The following is a 23,943-nucleotide window of genomic DNA, read 5'->3' as shown; positions in this document are numbered from 1 at the left end:
TGTGCAGATCCAGCTTATGATGTTGGGAGAGAGTGTGGAAAAAAAAGGGCTACTGCACTGAAGTGGAAACCATCTTTACCTGTGGTGTGACCTATCCTATGGTAACATTGGGATCTGTTACCTACATGCGCATAATGCTCATTTATGAGAGTAAGTGAGCAAATGCATCCGGTGAGTGGCCATTTCTTACTTCCCCTGCACTTGGTGGTGGACTTGTGGTGATCCTATCAGATTGCACGGAGTTTTGGCATATCCAAACACTGTCATCATTAATACATGAATTTTTATGGTGATTGAAGATCTGAAAGTGGACTGTTGTTCATATTTCACCTATGGGATCATTTGACTAAAAGACTGTGAGGACTGTTTATCAACCGCACTGTTAACCACTTGCCGACCGCCGCACGACTATCTACGTGGGCGGTCAGCCCCTCACAGGCAAAGTGACGTAGGTCTACGTCGCTCGCCTGTGAGGGTTTAGGGAGCGAGCGCGCGCCGCCGGAGGCGCGCTCCCGCTCCCGCGTGGTCACGGACCCCCCCGCGCGCGTGACCGGCGGACCCGATCGCCGCCGGCCACTCTGCGATCGGCGGGGGAGAGGGAGAAAGTCAGGCAGCTTGTGTAAACAAGCTGCCTGTCATTCTCCTCTCTGTATGAGAGCTGATCACATGGATCTACTATGTAGATCCATTGATCACTCTGCATACAGTTGAAGCCCCAGCCAATCACAGTTAGAAGCACGCCCCTAGGGACACACACAGCCCCTCCCTCTCAAATAAAGTTAACCCCTTCACTACCAGTGTATTTTTACAGTAACAGTGCATATATATAGCACTGATTACTGTAGAAATGTCACTGGTAACCCCAAAAGTGTCAAAAATGTCAGTCAAGGGTCCGATCTGTCCGCCGCATTGTCGCAGTACCGCAAAAAAAATCGCAGATCGCCGCCATTACGCGTTAAAAAAAAAAACAACAAAAATGACAAAAATCTTTCCCTTTGTTAGTAAACGCAATAACTTTTGCGCAAACCAATCAAAATACGCTTTTTGCGATTTTTTTTACCAAACATAGGTAGCATAAAACAAATTGGGCGAAAATATTAAAAAATTTTGATTTTTACATTTATTTTTGGGGGAATTTCATATAAAAAAAAGGGAAAAATATTGCTATTTTTGCAAAATTTACGCTCTTTTTTTGTTTATAGCGCGTGATCAAAAAATCGCACAGGTGATCAAATACCGCCAAAAGAAAGCTCTGTTTGTGGGAAAAAAAGGACGCCAAATTCGTTTAGGTACAGCGTCGCACGACCGCGCAATTGTCTGTTAAAGTCACGCAGTGCCGAATCGCAAAATACCCCCTGGTCAGGAAGGGGGTAAAATCTTCCGGGGCTTAAGTGGTTAATTTGATGATCATCCACAGGTGATAGTAGGAACTCTTCCGGGAACTTTTTTAGATTGTTCTAGCGCTACTATTATTCCTTTTTTATTGTTATCAAGTATTTTATATTTGTTTAAGTGGCAGCTTTAGTTTTAGAGTTTTTTTACCAGCAGTCTGCTGGTGCTACCTAGAGCGCGGAGTTAATCACACAGTTTGGGCGGGAGACTGAGGATTAATATCTACATCTCTATAAATTGCCTATGGTTGTGTAATTAACTGCTGCAAAGTTCCCAGCCCTCCGCTAGCCAATATATGAAACCTGTCACATCGATCCAAATAGAGGCTAATTGTTAACAGAGTAAGACAGGCTGGCAATAAAGTCCAAATTACTTTCTCACATGACATACACCAGCAGCTGACATAAAATAAAACAGATCTAAGGACACAATTTACTGGCAATGTAAGAAAAATACATTGACATGTATAGACTTGTAAACGGCACAGGAAGCTGAAGGGAGAAGCAAGGGGTGAAATGTAACTTCAATGCTTAGTCACAGCTTGAGATCCTGGTGTTTTCCTTCTGTGCTTAACAATACAGATGATTTTAACATCAGCCACATACTGTAACGAGACTAATTAGCTTTATTTATGTTACTGTCATTAACAGCATTATAGCATAGACACATTCACTTGATAAGAAACCAAACCCAGGATTTTATACTATGAGAAATCCAGTCGCATGTGGTTAATAGCGATAAGCAACATTGATTACATTTAAATTTTATCACTGACTGATGCATGCACTTATTTTTTTAAACTCTTTTTATTGCAAAGTGTACAAATACAGTTTACAAAGAAATTAATGTGGAGATCAAACCGTATTGATACCCAAAGACAGTAAGTGTAGCATAACACACAGCGTCCAAATGGAAGTTACAGTAAATCTCATATGGCAGTGCTAGTATGACATAAGATAGTATTTTATGTAGTCAGGGTGGAGGAGCTCTAGTAATTCCAGACTTTATTATACTTTTTTTGGGCAACCCCTATGCTTGTATATTATTTTTTTGTATGGTAGAAGATGGTTAACAGCTTGTATCCAACTTTGCACAGAGGGAGAAGTGGACTGGATCCACTTATGAGTAATGGATTTTTGTGCCATAAAAAGTGTTTCCCTGAGCATAATTCTCATGTATTGGGGCCAAAGTTCTTCATCTAGAATGGCTAGAAGGCAGACCTCTGGGATTAAGGGTACTAGTATAGATAGCACCTCCAGAACTCTCTGCCAGTATCTGGCTATTACCGGGCATTGCCAGATGACGTGGGTGAAGTCCGCTCTAGGGGCATCGCACCCTGTGCAGTTCGAGGAAGGCAGAAGGCATACGGTGCACAGCAAAAACCTAGTTGGAGTCAGGTAGGACGGAAATAACATATACAGCTTAATTAGCTTCTTGTTAACTGCAGGTGACACATACAGGTGAGAGGAGAACGCTTCCTCCCAGTCCTCATCGGATAAGTGCTTGCCATTTAAAGCGGATCTCCAGTGGGGTGGTTGTCAAGGCGGCATATAACAAGTGAGAGTATATATCTGATATTAGCCTCTTGGGACCTTGTGATCTTAGTATACCTTTCATCGGATAATTGGAAAACTTGCTACCAGCGCTACCGAATTGTGTGTGCAGCACATGGCGCAGTTGTAGGTACCTATAAAAGGACGTATGCGCCAGATCATGTTTACTGTGTAATTCCGCAAACGAACAGAGGACATTATTAATAAGTACATCAGCTAGGGTGTGTATGCCCTTGCTTTCCCAGAAGTGATAGTCCACATATTGTATCAAATGTGGGAACATAGGGTTTCTCCACAGTGGTAGATCTAAATTCAATTCATATCCATACATTTATCAATACATTTGGACTCCCTCCACACTGTGCGAACTAAAAGGAATATTGGTATATTTCTGCCAATTAGGAGTGTTATAGAAGCCACCAGGGCCGTTAGTAAGTGGTCAAGCTGTAGTGGCTGTGCCAAATGAGATTCCACTACCAGCGCTGTAACAGGCACAACCCAGTCAGTTAGGTGTTTAAGTTGGCCAGCAAGATAGTATAAGTACATGTTGGGGAGTGCCATGCCGGCTTCAGCTTTCGGCCTTTGCAGGACAGATAACTTAAGTCTACGTTTACCATTGCCCCATATGAAGTTAGTAAATAGGGCATCTAAAGTTTTAAAAATAGATTTGTTTTGGGGACGAGAACGGGCATGTGTGATATAATATATAGGCATTTGGGTAGGAGAACCATCTTAAAGAGGAAGTAAACCCTCCTCAGGAAGTTGTACCTATAGGTAAGCCTATGATAAGGCTTACCTATAGGTACTGTAAATATCTCCTAAACATGTACGGTTTAGGAGATATTTACCTTTAATGCAGCCAGTGACGTCACTGGCGCATGCGCTCTGAAGGAACGGCTGATCATGCCGTTCCTTCAGAGCCCCACGCCGTGACCGTCGGCTCCCGCGCGCGTGCGCGGGAGTGACGTCACCGCGGCTCCGGCCAATCAGATGGCCGGATGCCGCGATCCCGGAAGACGGGCGAATGAACATGTCGCTCGTCATACAGGTAAGAGAGCGGCACGGCGGGGGATCGTTCTAAGGTAAGTATTTCATAATGAGCTAGTATGCGATGCATACTAGCTCATTATGTCTTTCTCTTGCAGGTTGTAAAAAAAATTTTTTGAACGAGTTTACAACCTCTTTAATTAGATTGATTCTACCAGCCACAGACAATGGTAGTTTGGCCCACGTAGTAAGTTAGGTTCTAATGGTTTGCCTAAGTGGATCTAGGTTGGCCTGTAAGGCTTCTGAAGGCTTTGCTGTGATAATAATTCCTAAGTACTTAAAGGACGTAACCACTTTGAGAGTATCAGAGAGATGAGCTCATCATTCTACTTATTCCCCTTCACTGTCCAGTCACAGGATATCAAAGTCAGATCAGCAAAACAGCTTTGCTGTCTGGTAGGACTGTGTAAACCTGAGAACTGACTAGGCAGAAAAAGAAATCCTTTGGTAGGTAAAACAGCAGTAACTGCATTGGTGTACTGAGCTGTTTGCCTGGAGCTCAACTTTAACAAAGGACACATTGTATTCCCCAAAACAATTTTTATAAGTGTATTTAAACTTATGCACAGTAATCACATTTGTATTTTTAGAGCCAGTTCTTATCAGAACGCAGTGCAGGAAATTCATGCTCTGTGCGCAGAATGCACTGCACTTGTGACCTGCAGTGGGTTTCAGTGTTAACTTAACGACATCCCAAATGCAGGTTGGAAACGTAGTGCTTACTTGCACCAAATTACATGGTACAGTAGCGTGCAATCTGTTTGCTGTGCATTTTTTAACCACTTTAATACCAGGCACTTACGCCCCCCTTCCTGCCCAAGCCATTTTTCAGATTTTACCGCTGTCACACTTTGAATGACAATTACTCAGTCATGCAACACTGTACCCAAACTAAATTTGTATAATTTTTTCAAGACAAATAGAGCTTTCTTTACTGGTATTTAATCACCACTGGGTTTTACATTGCCATAAATAAAGTGTACATTTTGTACACGTCAAATAAAGTCTGTACAGAAAAAAAAAAAAAGGAGCGCTGAATCGGGAACCACACTGCTCCCTACCGCAGCCTGCAACGGAGAGCTGGCAAAGCAGTAAAGCGATCCGGCAGGTCTCTGCTGTAGTGTGACTGGCAGGGCCGCTGATAGGGGGGGACCACCAGCCCTCTTGTAGGGGGCCCGAGCACACAGGGGGGCCCACACAGAGAGGGGGATTAGTATTGGACAACAAATACAGAAATCTTCCTCCAGCACCTGAATCTGATCTGTCCCTCTCCCTGCTATCAGCTTTTATCTGTTGAGAAAGAGATAGTCGTCCCTCACTAATCCCCCTTCCTGTGTGGCCCCCCCTCCCAGCACTTATCTCTGCTCAGGAGTTTATTTGTAAATTGTAACTTTGTTTCTCTCTCTCTGTTTCTCTGATCACTGAGCTCCAACTGCCCAGCCTGTATATTTTCTCATCTCATCTTCTTTTTTATTTAACATAGTTTTTTTTTTTTAGATTTAGCAGGAATTATGCGAGTTATGTTATATTTGTGTCTGATAATAGTAATTTTGTTGTAATTTTAGCTAAATATATCTTTAATATTTTCTTGGGGGGGCCCTGCCAGGTAGTCTGTACGGGGCCCCGCGATTTCTAACAGCAGCCCTGGTGACTGGAGCCTTATTTGGACTGCAGCAGGACTTGCAGCAGAAATCAGAAAACGTACTTTACTTTCACCATGCAAAACATACACATATTTATAAAACTCACCTATGTGTTACATTGTTGCTTTCACATTTTATCCGAATAACATAAACCCACAACAATCTGTACAGAGATTCCAGTGCAACTCGAGACATTTTAGGGTCTTTATTCTGAAGAAAAAAAAATAAAAAAATGTCAACTACATTGTCATTATGCAAGTGCTATGAACATTTCAAACATTCTATTGGTGTGCTTTATTAGAAGTGAACAAATTCATAAAAACCCAAATCTGAAAAAAAAAAAAAAAAGTGTTCATTATGGTTTTGTTTCTTCCTAAATGATTAAAAGGGAAAGTTTACTGCATTTTCAGTAAGCACATACAATGAATGCAGTTGACCCTAAATTGATTACTGTATTGAAGGTTTGTTCTACTATATTCTAGATTAGATGGTAGCTTTGTATAGAACTGCATTGGCTCAGCGTCCCACTGAGGAAGTCTGTCATGTGAGAGATGAGGCTGCCATTTCTTGAAAGATGTTAATTCCATGGCTGTCATGCTGATGTTTCAAAGTTTTGGCTTCAACAGTGAAGCATAGAAAAAATCCTGACACTTTTTACTGCCACTCATTTACATATTGCATGCTCCATGTATTTGATCCAAAAGTGCTGAAGTCAGACACAGTTAGGTATCTGGGAAAGGGGCTGGGAATGTCCCCTTTTTGTGGAGGCACACAGAACTGTCCAGCCACAAAACACTATGGTCATTTGGGCAGCATAGGAAAATGTGGCCTTCCAGCCATCATTTCATCTATGGGGGGGGGGGGGGGTGTATCGGTTGTCCCATTTCACCCATGAATGTCAGATATGAACGTGAAATAACCGCATTTAAGGACACACTTTTGCAGTAAATTCTGCAGGGAAACTTGGATCTCTGTGTCCTCTCTGACAATCTCCTTTGTAGACATGTTCATAGTAAGCAATTTGATGTTACCCAATCACACTAGGGATCAAACGATTATCGGCAAAGCAGGTATATCAAGGGCCAATATGCACTTTCCCCGATATATCGGAATCAAGGTGGCCGATATTACCGATATTTCGGAAAGTGCTTGAACCGGAGTGATGCCTGCAGCTAGAGGCATCACCCCGGTACCGGCGTCCATAGTTGATGGTCAGCTGTCTTGTAATGACAACCAATGCGGCTGAGAAGATACTCAGCTGTCATTACAAGGAGCGGGAGGGGAAATCCCACGCCTTCCGCGTCTCGCCCGGGTCTCCTGTCCCACCAGGAGACCCGGGCAAGCAACCTGCACGGCCGCCGAAGACCCGACCAAAACTGCATTCGGCTCTGATCGGGTCTCCATGCAAAAACCAGGAAGTGATATCATGACATCACTTCCGGGTACTGGCGCCAGATTAAAAAAAATTACAGCATTCAAAACAGCCAAACATGGCATTTTTAATGCTTTGAAGTGCAGAGGAGGGGTTTGGGGTCTTTTAGACCCCCAGATCCCTCCACAAGAGTACCTGTCAAGTAAAAAAAAAAAAAATTTGACCAAAATATCGGTATCGGCAATGAAAAAACAATATTGGTCGATCCCTAACTCACACCCATACAAAAGAGGTGGACATCACCAAAGGTCTGCCCCCAGGAGTGCATACCAAAATGGACAGGTGAAAACTAAATACAAAGAGTATCACCCACTGCAACCAAAATGCGTTTTGAGAATAATTTTCATCTGTACAGACTTTTGTAGGTCACTACAGATAAAACAGATGGTTCTTATATGTCCACTGTTAACTATTTGCATAGTACACCAACAAGAAAAGGCAAGAAATTCATATAGATCACGTATATGATGAAGCATTATAGTATAACCTTTAACTTGAGGCCCATTAGAATTTCAGAGGGCCAAACATGAACAATAACGCACTTGTTGCGGGGCACCCACACGTATTTCACAGAGAATCTAGTAGAGATTAACCACTTGATCTCCAGAAGATTTTACCTCTTCATGGCCAGGCCATTTTTTGCTATTCGGCACTGCGATATTTTAACTTGTAATTGCGTGGTCATGAAAGCTGTGCCCTAAAGAAATTTATGACTTTTTTCACACAAATACAACTCCCAAACAAATTAGATTTTTGACTTACCGTAAAATCCATTACTCTGATGTTCATTGACGAACACAGCTACTGATCTTCTTAACCATTGGGTTATACTGCCCCCTACAGGAGTAGGGCACTAGGCAGAAAAAAAGTCTGGCTATGCCTATGGGCAGTCCCAGGGGGTATACGCTCTCTCTCTCTGCTATAGGTAGTCAGTTTTACAAGCAGTGTCAGAAGAATTACAACTCCACAGAGGGGTGGGTGCTCTGTCCGTCAATGAACATCAGAGAAATGGACTTTACGGTAAATCAAAAATCCCATTTTCTCGGTCATTCATTGACGGACACAGCTCCTGATCTTCTTAACCATTGGGACGTCCCAAAGCAGTGAAAAAGCATTTCCCAGGGCTAACTATAGCCAACCAGGTAAACAGGAGCTCAACCAAAACTGGAGCACACCTGAAAAAAACAATACACCCTCAAAGAGGACTAGAAGCAGCCTGCAAAACCTTACGGCCAAAGGAAGCATCAGCAGATGCCAACACATCCACTTTAAAGAACTTTGTAAAAGTGTGCACTGAGGACCAGGTGGCCGCCTTGCAAACCTGCGTCACTGACGCCTGATGACGGGTGGCCCAGGAGGCAATGAGTGCCCGAACAGAGTGCGCCTTGACAGGGGAAGGAGGAACCTGACCCTAGTGGAATAGGCCTGAATCACCGTCTGTCTGATCCATCTGGAAATGGTTGCAGAGGAAGAGGACAACCCATTCTGGGCCCATCCGTAAGCACATATAGTGAGTCTGATTTCCTAAAAGACTCAGTAGCTGCCAGGTATACCCTAATCGCCCGGACCACATCCAAGGCATGCAAAGCAATTTCCTTCGGATGTTCTGGCCTGGGACACAGGGAAGGCAGCACAATGTCTTCATTCAAATAAAAATCAGAGACAACCTGAGGAAGGAACGACAAACAGGGGCAAAGTACCACCTTATCGCACCTTTTCGTATGCGGTTGTAGAAGTGGAGGAATCCTCAATATTTGAGGATTCAGGGTGCGTGGTCACAGACCCAGCGGGGTGACTCGTGTCCGCAGCGGCTGAATCAGATTCAACATCTGATGAGACAGATGAGGCAGAGGAAGGCGGGTGGCGTTTTTTGCCAGCCCATCGCCCAAAAGCCACCTCCAACCAGGACACCAAGGACTGCCATCAGTGCAACGATGGATGGGACCCAGAGGGCCCCACAGCCTCAGAGAGGGGATCAGGTGGGAAGATATGCTCCAAAGACTCCTCGAATCATCAGGGGGACCCCACAAAAAAGTGTAAAACACTGCTAAGGGACAACCCCCACCGCTCTGGCAGCCCACCCGGTTGCCAGCCACAGAGCACCAATCGATCCTCAGTAGAGAGGGAGAGGACCCCACTAGATTCACCACCCCACAGAAGCCAAACACCGCAGCTACCAGGAGAATCTGAACTACACGAATGGTGTTCAGGAAATGAAATGATCCAGGAGTCAGCACCAAGGGATGAAGAGGGGGCTCCCACTGCCGATATCGCCGCCCAGACCCCATCGCCAACACAAAACCCTGCACCCACCCTAGGCGGTGAACCAGGCCACCCCATAGCCCCAGGGAAGGGGGGGAGCAGATGGGGGGGGGGGCATGATGGCCCACAGGGACCACCAGACCGATGAGGGGGGTACCTAATGGGAAGGATGGGAACCCAGGGGTCTGACCGTGCCATGGAGGGGTCCACGGCCACTTCAAACCCTCCAGGGGGAGAAGGGGGGACAGTTACTTACCATACCAGGAACCAGGCGGGCACCGCTTCAGACAGAACCTCCTCTCCATCGAAAGGAACCAGAAGGAACCAGGAGGAATGCTGCAACTGCGGCCTCGCGAGGAGTTTAGGCCAGCTCCTGTCCAGTGGGACTATGTCGCGGCCGAACTAGCGTGGAGCGGAGGTCTGCGCGTGTTCACTGGTCAGACTGGGGTGATCACTGGATCTAGGTTATCCAGCTTGTCGCCCAGTCCAGCAGTTGATTGTAGAACGCACAGAAAAAAAATTCAAGGAGAAAAAAAAAAAAAAATTCTATCCAAAAAGAAAAAATTGCCAGGACCAGAGATCCCAGCAAAGAACTAGGTCTTTACTTCTGACTGGGCAGAAAAAACTGAGTACCTATAGCAGAGAGAGGGAGTATACCCCCTGGGACTGCCCATAGGCATAGCAAGACTTGTTTCTGCCTAGTGTCCTACTGCTGTTGGGGGCAGTATATCCCAATGGTTAAGAAGATCAGGAGCTGTGTCAGTCAATGAACGAAAGAGAAATAATGAATTTAATCCATTTTGAAACAAAATGTGGAAAAAGTGAAGCGCTGTGAAAACTTTGCGGGTGCACTGTACATACTATGGTATATATAGGGGATTTTTTTTTTTTTTTATTCACTAAAGGCGGCGTTTAGGGACTTAAACTATGGGACTGCAATAGTGCGGCAGGAAATCGTACACTAGTTGACGCTGAGGGCAACTGATTAACTGCCACTGACATCACCAGTGACATTAACAGTGATCAGTAATATTACTGAGTCACTGTGTCTGTACTAAGGACACTGGCTAGGAAAGGGTTAACATCTTGAAGTGGTTAAATGTGTGCCTAACAATGTGTAATCTGTGTGTAGGTAGGTGCTAGGTAACCTATAGGGGAGACCTTGTCTGCTTATCAGCAGGGTCCAATTATTCAGTCAGTTTTTCCCAAGTGTGACTGTTGAGTTGGGGAGTCTCCCCACTGTATCCAATGAGGGCTCTCATTGGACAGTGGAGGAAACCTGACCAATTGCACACCAGGGCTTGTATCCATCCCAGAGGGCAGATTCTGCCGCAATGCATCCTAGGAGGGTGATATAAGTCTGAGGGGAGCACATGACAGGGCATCTTTGGTGGGAAGCGGAGTCCCAGGAGGGGGGTGACGGCTGTCTCTCCTTCTGTCAGTGGGAGGGAAGGTGTCCTGGGCAGTCGGCCTAGAGAACAGAAGGTTGAGCTGAGCTGCAGAGAGGGATCCAGTGTGCTGAGCACCGTGCGGAGCTGTTGGGGCTGGGGTTTCCAAGAAAGCAGAGTCGTGAGTACTATAAACTGCCCCGGGGGTCTGCCTAGGATAGGAGACCACTCCAGGAAGGTCAGAGGGAACTAGGAGCCAGCTAATCAGGAGGAAGCTTAGAAAAGGGGGTGCCTGAGTCTAAGCCCTGAAGAGAAGTAGAAGAGTAAAGAGGGTGCCGGTGCGGGCCCTGAAATGTTAAGAGCTGCAGCAGTATTTCAAGTAGCTGCGTTAGCTAGGAGGGCTAAATGGAGTAGTGTAAAGGACTTTGTGTCACCGAGAAGTGTCAAAGTCAGTACAGAGTTAACAGGACAGCAAGTTAGCGTTAACAACCGCCAACCGGCGTTGACCGGCCTTCAGCCGGCGTCAAGTCAGAGTCAAGAGGCATTTTTCTCAGTTGTCCCATTACAGTGTATAGTCGAGCCAGAGGAGTATCCCACTCATTCCCTTCTCCCATCCAAGTTCCTAAAATAAATACAAAACCCAAAGATGCTGGACTGATCATTGTCTCAGTGCTCACACTTGGAGAACATGCTTAAATGTGCTGTTGTTACTAGCGGTAACCCTGGCAGACCCACATCTGGCACAATACCTGGAAATTCTGCTACATGTGTAAAGTGTGGTGCTTTGCAGGATAAGAAACTGACAAATTGCTCCCTCTGTACAGAGCTCTGTGTTGTTTACCAACACAGAGCTCTGGGCTGTGATTGCACACAGCTGATCAGCAAGTCTTGGCTGTGAATCATTGACCGCCACTTGCTGACAGGCTTCCGCTGTATACAATCACACTGGGTGTCGGGTGGGGGGCGTGCCCTAAACCCGGAAGTAGGCAACAATGTTTGGGTATGTCGCTTTACCTACAGCAGGTGCTCACCTGCAGTACATTGTGGGTGAGTGCCAAGAAGTTAATTCATTTTATTTGCTGACCACAGTTTTTGTGGTTTGCAACACACCTATATTATATGTTGGGCTGCAACCCACCAAAATATTGCAAATACTTTTCATTAAACTTTACTAGATTCTCTTTGAAATATATGTAAGTGCCCTTCCACAAGAGCTTTATACAGATCACTACTTTTGGAGTTTACCCAGGACCATGATTTAATACTTGTGTGAAGAATACGTACCATTGTTTGTGAAGATTCTCATTTAACCGGGTCATAGTATAAATAGTAGTAGTTAGCCACATTCAACAGAACCTGTTTTGTAATGTTGAAGGCATTTTGTAACTTCTCAAAGCCATTTCTTTGGTTCCAAATAGTGTTAGAAAGACATCCTGGCATTTATATTCACACAATTAGCACAGACACCTTTGTCCAATCTCCACGGAATGTGTAGATGTTGACTGTCCAAAAACAGAATGGGAAGTGTGAAATTTGTGGAACCATCCTGTTCTAGTGACATAATTCCTTTATCGGTGTCAGGAAGTCTGCATAGGTGTTAATTCCTCAATTTACATGGCTAAATGTGTAAATTGTCAAACTGATGGGGTAGAGTGTTAAAACAGCATTATATGTTGAAAACAGATCATGTTAAAGGCTTCCATACTTTCTTTCGAGGACAGTGGGGTGCACATTTTGGACAGAGAGGAAAACTGGCTGGCATTGGAGAGGCCATCTATGTCAAACTGAAACGATTATCCCAAAATAGGGGGGTCTTTGACACACATATAAGGCTGTATAAATATCTCTACACTATTGATTTAACAATTCACTCCTCTAGCCATGTAAATTGAGGGATTAACACCTATACAATCTCCCGGACACCAACGATGGAAACAGAACATGGGGATTCCACAACTTACACACCTCCCATCCTGTTCTTGGACAATTAATGTCTACAACAAGATCAACAACAAGTTCCGTTGAATGTGATCAACTACTGTTAATACCTATAACTGTTTTGTATACACATACAGGCACATATTATACATACAGAAGAATTTTACCTTGGGGGCAAGACCATTTCCAAGTGATAAAACAGTAAACATCTGTGTGTCGCCGCCAAAGCATTACTTGCATTTAAGTGAACAAACATATCTACAGCACATCCAAAAAAAACTGCAATGGATCCCATGAAAGGCAACAAGAATTATGCTGTGCTCGTGATTTGATCATATGTGGAAGAATTGAAAAAAAGATTGTGTATGGACACACACGTCTTCAAACCATATCACAGCTTGGCAGGTCTGAATAAAAAATAACGATGCTCCAATGAGCTAATAGGAGCTTTCAGTCCCATGCTTCATGTGTGATTCATATAATGCAATGGTACAGACACGGTATTGCACATTACCAGCTCACGGCTAGTCAGGTGTATGTCCAATCTTGCAGCCAAATTAGTATAAGGCATAGGTTATATATATTACATGTTCTCATTCACATAGTATAACTCAAATTTGAAATCGCTGTTTACATTTTACTTTCTCTTTTCTGAAAATTCAAAAACTGAAGTTATCCTCTGCTATTTAGAAGGGGCTAGGGATTTAGTGTTCACCATAAACAACTCTGTCTATACTGTGCTGTCAGGTCTCCTTGTCAGCTGCAAACTAGATTTAAACAGTGCACATTCTAACAGAAAGGTAAAGATCTAGAAGATGATATGTATGCATTGTACACTAATGAGGGGGAAACAGTATATCACTAGGGAGAGACAGACTTTTTCACTTCAAATTGTTTCCTGTCTTCTCCAAGCTAACACCTGGAAAGATAATATATATATATATATATATATACATTTTTTTGTATGCTGTGTGAATAGGAACACATAAAAAAGAAAGTAGCTTTTTAATATATATATATATATATATATATATATATATATATATATATATATATATATATCTCCATTGTGTGGGTCAATTGCAGCTTCAAAGACTGATAAAAATTGTACAAAAAAAAATAATTTTTACAACACAAGGAAAATACAAAAATAATTTTGTTTTAGTCATGGCACCTATTACATTACTTTTACATTATTAATGGAAATCATAAATAAACTGGCAGGCAGTCTTCGGTATGCAGGTGTGTCTGCAAGAGGTTGATTTCATTAAACGGTCGACAGAAAATGAAGATTATCTTTCAGGATGTCTATAAAGACCTGGTATGAGGTCTCCTGCACATTGAAAGCAAGCCCAGCTTTTCATTATACAAACTCACCTGCAGGGTTTCTATTTGTTTCCTGAGACTGTTGTTAGATGGCATCTAAATAAAGCAACGTGAGACAGCAAAACATAACAAACATGAAAATGGAGCGACATGCATGTTAGATGAAAAATAAAAGCGCAAAGCAAACGGAACACAACTAAAAGAAGCCAGAAGAGGAAAACAAATCTGCTTTTTTTGAGATTCATTACCATCTGGCTAGAAATTGGTTAACATTTAGATAATGGGATGCGAATTCCATTTTATGTACAGAAAACCATATTCCCTCAAGATGGTGAGGAACTACAGATCTCTGTATAATCTGTCTGCCCAGACAGTGAATAGAAGTTGAGATATGTGTTTACACACTATGGACCTGGTTGATGTATGGCTGCTGCCTCCACCGTGACTAACCACCAAAGGTGGCGTCTGAGAAAAGGGAGTGTACAAAAAGGTGGGTACTGGCGCTGCTCTATATCCCCGATAATTATGCAAATTCATATATATATATATATATATATATATATATATATACACACACACACACACAAAAAAAATTGTGTTAATTAGTAAATATATAGAACAAAGTAAAAAGCAATACTGCTAAAAAATATATATCATCATAAGAAAAATCATCAGAAAAGACACCTTGATATGTTATGTGTGCAAAATTCCAAAACAATTAGAAACTGTGTAAAATACACCAAAAAAGTGCAAATGCTAAAATTCCAAACTCACTTAGTGAATACATGTATATAGTAAAAAACATACACTGTTAGTGAAAGATAAATAGTTAATAAAAATGTGAAGTCCTGTGAAAAAAGGTGAATTTTGAATTCCACTCGTGGTCTTGCTGTTCCTTGTAGTGCCACCAGTGAAAACGCCTTAGGAGCTGTTGTTAACACTCAGGTTAAACAAATCATAAAGTGAACCCCAGTGTCGTCACACGCGTCCCCCGCCCGGTGTTACACTCACCAGATGTACTACCCCATTTCAATAGGGGTGTCTCGCTGTAATAAGTATGCCTGGTTTGTGTAACTCCACAATCTCCTTTTGATCCCCCCTGGTATAAAGTGCTACAGTGGCATTCTCACGCGTGGGTCAATGGGATATGAAAGAAACAGCCCCCATAGTGTAAAATCATAAAGGCAGGATTTATTATAAAAAACTGGACGTTGCGCAATGAAGCTTGGCTCCGCCCTAGCGTTTTGTGTCCGTGGAGCGCATCGGCACATATTCACTAAGTGAGTTTGGAATTTTAGCACTTGCACTTTTTTGGTGTATTTTGCACACGTTTTAATTGTTTTGCGATTTTGCACACATAACATATCAGGGTGTCTTTTCTGATAATTTTCCTATGGTGAATTTTTTTAGCAGTATTGCTTTTTACTTCCAATGTTCTATATATTTATCAATTAGCACCATTTTTTTATGAATTTATAAATCAGGGATATTATAGAGCAGTGCCAATACCCACTTTTTTGTACACTCCCTTTTCCCAGACAGTGAATGTCCAAGACTATATTAGTTGTTATTAGAGGCATTTTACTGCCATAATCAGCTACCCATTATGTTTATTTCAGATGAGCCTTTACTGGATTTTATTCTGACTCGTTGCCCTAGCTAAAATGAGATTTAAATGTGTGCAGGTATTTCTAGGGAAAATGCCTCCAGATAAAGAACATAAACTAACAATTTAAAGTGTTTCTGTATCCAAAAATCTTTTTTTTTTTTTTCTTTTAGTTTTGAGGGGAGATTTACCCTGTCTATTCAGTATCAGTACTATTTGTACTGGTGATCATTATCTAAGAGGCAGAAATTAGTGGGATATCCAATACAAAAAGAAGCGAGCAAAAAAATATTCCATTGGGAGAACTTGCTCTGGTGACAATTGAGGAAGAGGAGCTTTGACACCCGCAGCGGTTCGCAGAGGGCAGTGTGAACTGCCTGTAGGGGCGATGAGATGCGGGAATAGAATCGCGCTGGTTCCCACAGGCTCAAGGTTGAACCCAGGCTCAAGGTTTCTCATTTCAACTAAGAAAGTTGGACTCACACCCATTGGCCCTTTCAAAGGGGCTTCTAAACAGCTTTGAGGAACTCATCTCTGTGGCACACTAGGAACTGCTCTAGGAACTCTCATTGATGATTGTAAACAGTACAGTACCAGCAAACACACCAAACCAAAGTCAAATTCAAAGTCAATTTCTGGAGCATAGCACAAGCAATGTTCAGTCTGACCAGTTCCACACAAGGTCTTTAGCTATGGCCGAAGACCCCACCTGATCCAAAAGACAGAAAAATTGACTTACGGTAAAATCCATTTCTCTGATGTTCATTGACGGACACAAATCCTGATATTTTTAACCACTGGTTTATACTGCCCCCTACAGGAGTAGGACACTAGACAGAAAAAAAAAAGTCTGACTACGCCTATGGGCAGTCCCAGGGGGTATAATCCCTCTCTCTGCTATAGGTACTCAGTTTTGTTACAAGCAGTGTCAAAGAAAATACCTAGACAGAGAGGGGAGTGCTGAGTTTGTCAGTGAACATCAGAGAAATAAATTTTATGGTAATTAAAACATCCTATTTTACCTTTCGTTCGTTGATGGACATAGCTCCCGATATTCTTAACCGTTGGGACATTCCAAAGCAGTGTTAAACATGAGGGGTGGGAACAGTAAAAAATTCCCAACGCTAAAAACAGTAGCCAACCAGGCAACAGGAGCTCAACCAAAACAACTGGAGCCCATCTGAAAAAAACAATACACCCTCAAAGAGGACCAAGTCCTCTAAACAGCAGCCTGCAAAACCTTACGGGAAAAAGAGGCATCTGCAGATGCCAACACATCCACTTTATAGAACTTTGTGAAAGTGTGCACAGACGACCAGGTGGCTGTCTTGCAAAACTGCGTCACTGGCGCCTGACGGAAGGCCCAGAAGGCACTGAGCACCCAAGTAGAATGCGCCTTCATAGGGAAAGGAGGAAACTGACCCCTGATTGAATATGCCTAAATCACCGTCTGTCTGATCCATCTGGGAAAGGTCGCAGAGGAAGCAGACAACCCTGTCCGAGACCCATCCGTAAGCAGAAATAATGAGTCTGACTTCCTAAAAGATTCCAGAGCTGCCAGGTACACCCTAATTGCCCGAACCACATCCAAGGCAATTTCCTTAGGATGTTCTGGTCTGGGACACAGGGAAGGCAACACAATGTCTTCATTCAAATGGCAATCAGAGACAACCTTTGGAAGGATTGACAGACCGGGCGAAGAACCACCTAATCTCTGTGAACCACCAAGTAAGGTGAATGACACAACACAATGTCTTTATTCCCACCTTCTGAGACAGCGTAAACAAGGGAATCTCCTGAAAAATCCCAAAGTTAAACTTCTGGAGAATCAAAAGCACCAAATTGAAGTCCCAAGGCGGCAACGAAGACGGCACTGGAGGAACCAAATGGCGAACAAAGGTACGCATCAGGGAATGTGTGGCCAAGGGTCATTGAAAGAAGACTGCCAAAGCCGACACCTGGCCTTTGAGGGTACTCAAGGCCAATTTCAATTCAATCCCGTGAAGGAAGGTCAATATCTGAGCCACCGAGAAGGAGCGAGGATGAACCCCAAGGGACTCACACTACGCGATATAGGTCTTCCATGTACAATGGTACATCTTCCTAGAAGTAGATTTCCTTGCTGTTAACAGCGTTGGAATCACAGATTCAGACCAACCCTTATATTCAGTACCTGGCGTTCAACAGCCAAGCCCTTAAAGCCAGCAATTGTAAAGCAGGGTGGAAGATTGGCCCTTCGGACAGCAGATCCTCCCTGAAAGGAAGCTTCCAAGGAACGTCGGTGACCAGCCGCACCAGATCACGAACCAAGCCCAGCGAGGCCGGTTCGGGCCAACTAAGATGACTGGAATCCCTGATGATAGGGACCCTTTTGCACCCGGCTCAGCTGGATTTAGTTGTCCAGAGACTGCGAAGTCTTGTCCTATTTGATCAGAAGCTACCTTGCAGGGATCTCATATGGAACCATGGAAACAAGACCGCCTCAAAGATAGACACCATCAGGCCCAGCACTCGCATGCAAGTCCGGAGGAATAACCATCTGCTGGACAGCAGGAGGCGAATTGCAGCCTGCAGTTTCTGAAGTTTGTTTAGTAAAAGGTGTATTCTGGCTAAGGCCAAGTCCAGAGTCAGACCCAGATAGTCTAGTTTCATGGAAGGAACCAAGGTAGACTTCTGAAGATTCAGAATCCAGCCGAATTTCCTCAAGGTCCGTATGGAGATCTCCAGGTTTTCCACCAGTGTCGTAGGAGACTCTGCTCGCAGAAGAGGTCGCTCAAGTAGCCCAGGACTGCGATCCCCTGCTGAGGTAACAATGCTAGCACCGGGGCCAAAACTTTCATGAAGACCCGAGGAGCAGAGGCGAGACCAAAAGAAAACGCCATAAACTGATAATGCTCCTCTCCCATGGCAAAGCGGAGGAAGCGCTGGTGACCGACACATACTGGAATGTGAAGGTAAGCCTCCCTGATGTCGATGGGGACAAGAAAATCCCGCTGATGCAGGGAAGCCACCACCATGCAAACAGACTCCATTCTGAACTTCTGTACCTGCACAAGCAGTTCAGCACCTTGAGGTCCAGGATTGGACGCACCTTGCCTTCCTTTCTGGGGACTGTACAGTGCGTCAATGGATGGTTAGGACCCGGGGGCCCCGCAGCCTCAGAGAGGGGGATCAGGTGGGGAAATGTGCTCTAAAAGACTCCATGGGTCACTAGGGGGACCCCACAAAAAAGTGTAAAACACTGCTAAGGGACATTCCCACCACTCTGGCAGCACACCCAGTTGCCAGTCACAGAGCCCCAAGGGGAGGTGTTTATGACCTCAGGTCAGATTTTTTTTTTTTGTCATCTTTACCCAACAGGAAATGATGAGATCTTGCCAGTGGGAGAATAAAACTTAATAGGAGGTCTTCAACCTTTTCCAGTCTACTTTACATTTTATTTCCTTATTCCAGCCTTGGAAATGTGTTTGGTGGAAGGAGATTTTGCTCACTATATATCTTGGTAATCACACAGGAACTAAGGTAAAATCAACCAACCAAATGTCTACAAAAAAAAAAAAAGTTTGGCTGGAGTTGTACTCAATCTTCTAATTAGGGCAATCTGTACCTGTTCATCAGTTAGGTGTGAGCTAAAGGAAAAAAATTAGGTAAAAAGAGAAGAAAAGTCTACTACACTTTGGAAGAAAAACATTTACAAGAAGAGCAATAGACAGCTAACTCCGCTACCTTCCTGCCTGGTCTTTATACTGCTAGGGAAAATCATCACACTGCTGACATCCTATAAAGCACATTGCCCTCTAATTCATAAACTTGCGGAGCAAGCACCTATTTATTTTTCAGCCAGTATGTGGCACCCTATAGGATAGGCAGATTTTGTACAATGTACAAGATGAACTAAATAAAGATTTTATGAATTTAAAGGGCCTGATTTGATTTGATTTATTTTACACATTTGCTTGGAACTGCTTTGTAAAGTGAAATTAGTAGAAAGGTCTGCACAGGGGCACTAAACAATGATTTTGTAAGACAGAAACAATGCAAAGAAAATTATTAAAAATAAACACAACAAAAATGGATGAGATGGAAATGAGCAAGCAGAAAGATGTGAAGGGAATGAAAAAGCAGAGCAGGTACTGGGAGTCAGTGTGCAACAACCAAAGTGCCATACTCATTAACAGACATGCAGTTAATCAAACCTCATATGAGAACCCAAGTACATTAAATCCATATTACTACAGGAAAGGAGTCATTACATCCTACATGACGCAGAACAGTACCAGAAAAATGCAGAGAAGAAAGGTTTTTGATTATTATTATTAATGCACCATTGTCATCTATATCATAGTCAATAATGGAAAGAGGAGTAAAAGTCACAAGTCATTGCAGTTTATGTAACCAGGAAGATTCATTGCAATACAAAAGAAAGAAGATGGCTGTGAATTACCACATAAATGAATCTGAAAAAGCTTGTAATATTGGTGCAAACGCTCAGATTTGTAAAATTAAAGTCAGGAACACCATCAATACTTTGTTAAATCACCCAAGACATAACTCGTTTCCCTAAATGTGGCAGATTTGTTACATCTCAGTGATTCTCAGTGCTAAAATACAACCACAAGAGACTTACCTTTAAATGTGATAAACAGTTTTGCAAGAAAATGTGCCAATTGTTCAGGAAAAACTGTTTTTGGCTGACACACAGCAGACAGGTAACCAGTGGATATAGTGCCTATAAATACAAAGGACACAATAAAAGCGATATTTACTAAAATGGTTTAACTTCATTTGGCATTTCATTATAATTTTCACTCCAAAATGTTCAGTTCATAAACAGAATTATCACTTAGGTGTGAAATTATTCTTTCATCATGCAGTGGGCATTTAACTGTTGAAATAATTTTCTCATAAATCTTATTATATCTCAGTGTTATCACCACCTCAAAAGGAAAATGGCTTGAAAAAATCAAGAATGAGGAACATCATAACAATTTAATGTTTAACAAAAAGGTAAACGTTAATTTTTTTTGTTTTTTATTTTTATTTTTTAAACAAAATGTCCTATACTTACTCACTCTGTGCACAGAGCAGTCCCAATTTTCCTCTTTTGTGGTCTCCCCGCTAGTGCTCCTGGCTCCTCCTACCTTTTAGAACCCCCCAGGAAGCTGCTTGCTAGGGGGTACTCATGCGGAAGCACTCCTAAGCCACTCTGTGTGTGTCTATTGACACACTCAGTGCAGCTCTACCCTGCCCTTTGCTCTCTCATCACTGGATTTGATTTACAGCAGTAGGAGCCAATGGCTCCCATTGCTCTCACCAAGTCCAGTGAGCAGGGGGAGGGCTGCCCTCAAGTACAGCGCTGGACCAAGATCAGGCTCGGGTAAGTGTTGAGAGGGGGAGTTGCACCTAAAAGGTTCTTTACCCTAATGCACAGAATGGATTGGAGTAAGAAAACCTTTAGTCTCTACAACAACTTTAAGTAAGAAAGCCTTAAAACACAAGGCTGAAGTAAGGAAGTAAGAAAAACTGGAATAGCAGTGGACCTGATTAGTTCAATCCTTAAATATGAAGCCAAAAGGCTAAAATTACAGAGATACCTCCAAAAAATGGATTTCAATGAATAAATATCCAAAAAACATAGATCTACTAAATAAAGAATCATATCTCACCAGGGAATGCTTCTTTCTTGAGCTGAGTTCAAACGTGGTCTGGTAGAGCATCTCTACAAAATTCTTTAAACATGGCACATTTACTTCATTTTTTACAGCCTGGGAAAATGTAAATTAAAGTCATTTTAATGGAAGTCTTTGCAGCTTGCAGAAGAAAATGTGCTGGTGTTAAGACCATACTACACACTACCATGCTAAAATATACGATTTACTCATGGTAAGCTAGGTTGGCCAGAAGCGAAAATTAGAATCGGAAAAAAAATCAGAAGACCTTGCATTATCAGAGCCCTTAGGGTAAGGCAAATATGTGGAACATTTTTTCCTGAGCCCTGAAAGTCAACTGACTAACTGGGCTCAATGGTCTCTACTATATTACCTACTTATATACATAGCTACCATACTTATATTTTTTGCTTTTAGATTCTGTAGGAACCAGTTCATATGAAAGACGAACTATTTTTACACCGTGTAAAAGTTATTTTTTTTTTCAATAATAAGGAGCACCCCTTGTGTCCTATGTGGGTATTTTAGGGCTGGTTTATGCAACACACAGTTAGCGGTGGAGTGCATCACTGTGCCATTTTTTTCTGAATGGCATACCAATGCACTACCCAAACATATTTCAACTAAGCATTTCAGTATGCATGCATTTCAGTACACAACACACAGGTGAAAACTATCTGTGTGTTTTATATAGATGCAGAGTCTGGAATCTGCAGCGCTCATTGATATCTTTATCTAACTATTAAAATGACATCAGAGGTATGGCAGGAACACAGAAAGGGGACACGTTTCACCCTAAATACAGCGCTTACTCCAAGTTCCCGTATTGCATTCATAACATATATTTGCATGACACCAGTGAGCAAGGTCAATCAATCAATTAATTAATTAATTAAAAGCCGCCTTCCACTGAGCCCAGTGAGAGTCCACCCTCTTCACTTTCTTTGAACGCCTAAATTATGTTGCATGATATAAAGTCTATAAAATCCCTTCATCAAGCATGAAGTGCGCCGTGTAAAAAAAAGGCTCCTGTCCAATTTCTAAATAGTAAATCCTGTCCCTTTTGCACCTCCTAGTGGCAATGTAGAAAGATCCCCTATCCAGCAGCCAACTCAGCAGGCTTCACTTTTTCAGATAGGTTTTCACAGGGAGATTGTCAAGGCGGAAGCCAATCTTTATTGTAAAGTGGAGAAGACCTTTAGTCCCCGTTCACACTGGGGCGACCTGTGAGGCGACCTGGTCGCCTCACAGGTCGCCTTCCATAGGAAAGCTGCGGACCCGTTCTAATAGGAGCGACACAAGTCGCTCCGACTTAGAAAAAGGGTCCGGAGCTTCTTTGGGGCGACCTGGAGCGACCGTCATAGACTTCAATTTTATGAAGTTCGTGCCGGCCGCTCCGAGGTCGCGGCGCGCTGCTCGCACCGCGACCTCGGAGGTCGCCCCTGGAAGTCGGATCGCCCCAGTGTGAACGGGGCCTAAGGCTTTTCCAGCACTTATGAACATTTGTCAAAAGACTAAACAGGAATGAGAAATGGCTGATGATTTTTTTTTTGTACTCTGCTAGTGTTTTTTTTCTGTGTGGTTGCACATGGGTGGAAGTAGACAGCATTAATTATATTAACAAGCTCTTCCGAGGACATTTAACAGAAAACATACAAGCACATTCTACTCAAGCATTGTTTGTTAATGTAATGGAAAATATCAGTAATGCTCTGACCAACACTGTGCTATGTATAGAGAAAATCTTCTATAACCCATGCAGTAAAATTGCCAGCAAAACAACGTCGGATTTTGAAGAGATCATAAAACCTCCTAAGAGGAAGAGATGAGACTCAGAAGCCTAGCACAGAGAAATCAATTCTGTATAGTATGATGAAAGATCAAACTGTTCTATATTCTGCAAAAATTCTTATTATCGTCTAACCTTAAAGGATATGTCTGTGTTTTATCTTAGAATACAAATCCCCTCCCCTCCTGGCCCTTCTACCTTTTAGAAGTCAAAATGACTTACCTTTTGATGCAGAAGCCGATGCATGCCTTCCTGGAAGTCAGCAATGTAATTGCAGGAGAACTCCTCTTCAATTTACAGGGCAAATGCACAGTAATTACATTTCTATGCAGATCTGATCACGGATTTTCAGGGAGGCACACAGAGGTTTCCACGTCAAAGGTATTTTTGATTCAAAAAGGATACAGGTATTTTTAAGGTTGAATATAGAGTTTAAAGAGGAACTCCTTGTTTTTTGACAATCTTTTATATAGCATGTCTCCAATGGCAACAATCCAAATCTGTAGGTCGACCATTCAGTGCAATGGTCTTCTCAAGAATGAAAGTGCTCATTGCTCAAGGAACCCCCTAGCAACATCTGGAGAAACCCTGGCTTAAAGGATGTCCACAAAAAAAGCCCATAATGATCACTTAGCGGCACAGACAGGTAGTTCAGCAATCTGCAGTGAATCACAAGCAGGAGAGTTTTTTCTTGTAATATACTGCTACCATCAGCATTTTGTAAATGTTGGAACACGCATGCCATATATGATCCTAAATTCGTGAAGAATAAACTAAACTAAACTGCACATTAAAAGGGAATGCATACAGGTGGTCTTTATTTATCATGGCAGAACAAAAAAAAAAAAGTTACAATTTTAACGTAATTCTTACTCTGTAGTCAGGTAAATATGCAATA

General features: G+C 42.7%; 1 protein-coding gene across 10 annotated transcripts in view; it reads right to left on the bottom strand.

The window, feature by feature from the left end:
• Window positions 1-23,943, bottom strand: part of FRYL (FRY like transcription coactivator) — a 555,404-nt gene that overhangs the window by 145,970 nt on the left and 385,491 nt on the right. For 7 of the 10 annotated variants that reach the window (XM_082266339.1, XM_082266334.1, XM_082266333.1 and 4 more), the window contains 4 exons: window positions 21,254-21,352; window positions 20,215-20,316; window positions 14,033-14,077; window positions 5,742-5,845 (listed from right to left, as the gene is read on the bottom strand). In XM_082266339.1, coding sequence (XP_082122465.1) covers window positions 5,742-5,845; window positions 14,033-14,077; window positions 20,215-20,316; window positions 21,254-21,352 — 350 coding nt within the window. The remainder of the gene's footprint in view (window positions 1-5,741; window positions 5,846-14,032; window positions 14,078-20,214; window positions 20,317-21,253; window positions 21,353-23,943) is intronic. The other 3 variants (XM_082266336.1, XM_082266335.1, XM_082266332.1) reach the window with 1 other exon arrangement.

The sequence above is a fragment of the Pelophylax lessonae genome (assembly GCF_965119305.1).
Source record: "Pelophylax lessonae genome assembly, chromosome: 1".
In the NCBI taxonomy this organism is placed as follows: domain Eukaryota; kingdom Metazoa; phylum Chordata; class Amphibia; order Anura; family Ranidae; genus Pelophylax; species Pelophylax lessonae.
This window is presented reverse-complemented; position numbering and strand designations above follow the sequence as displayed.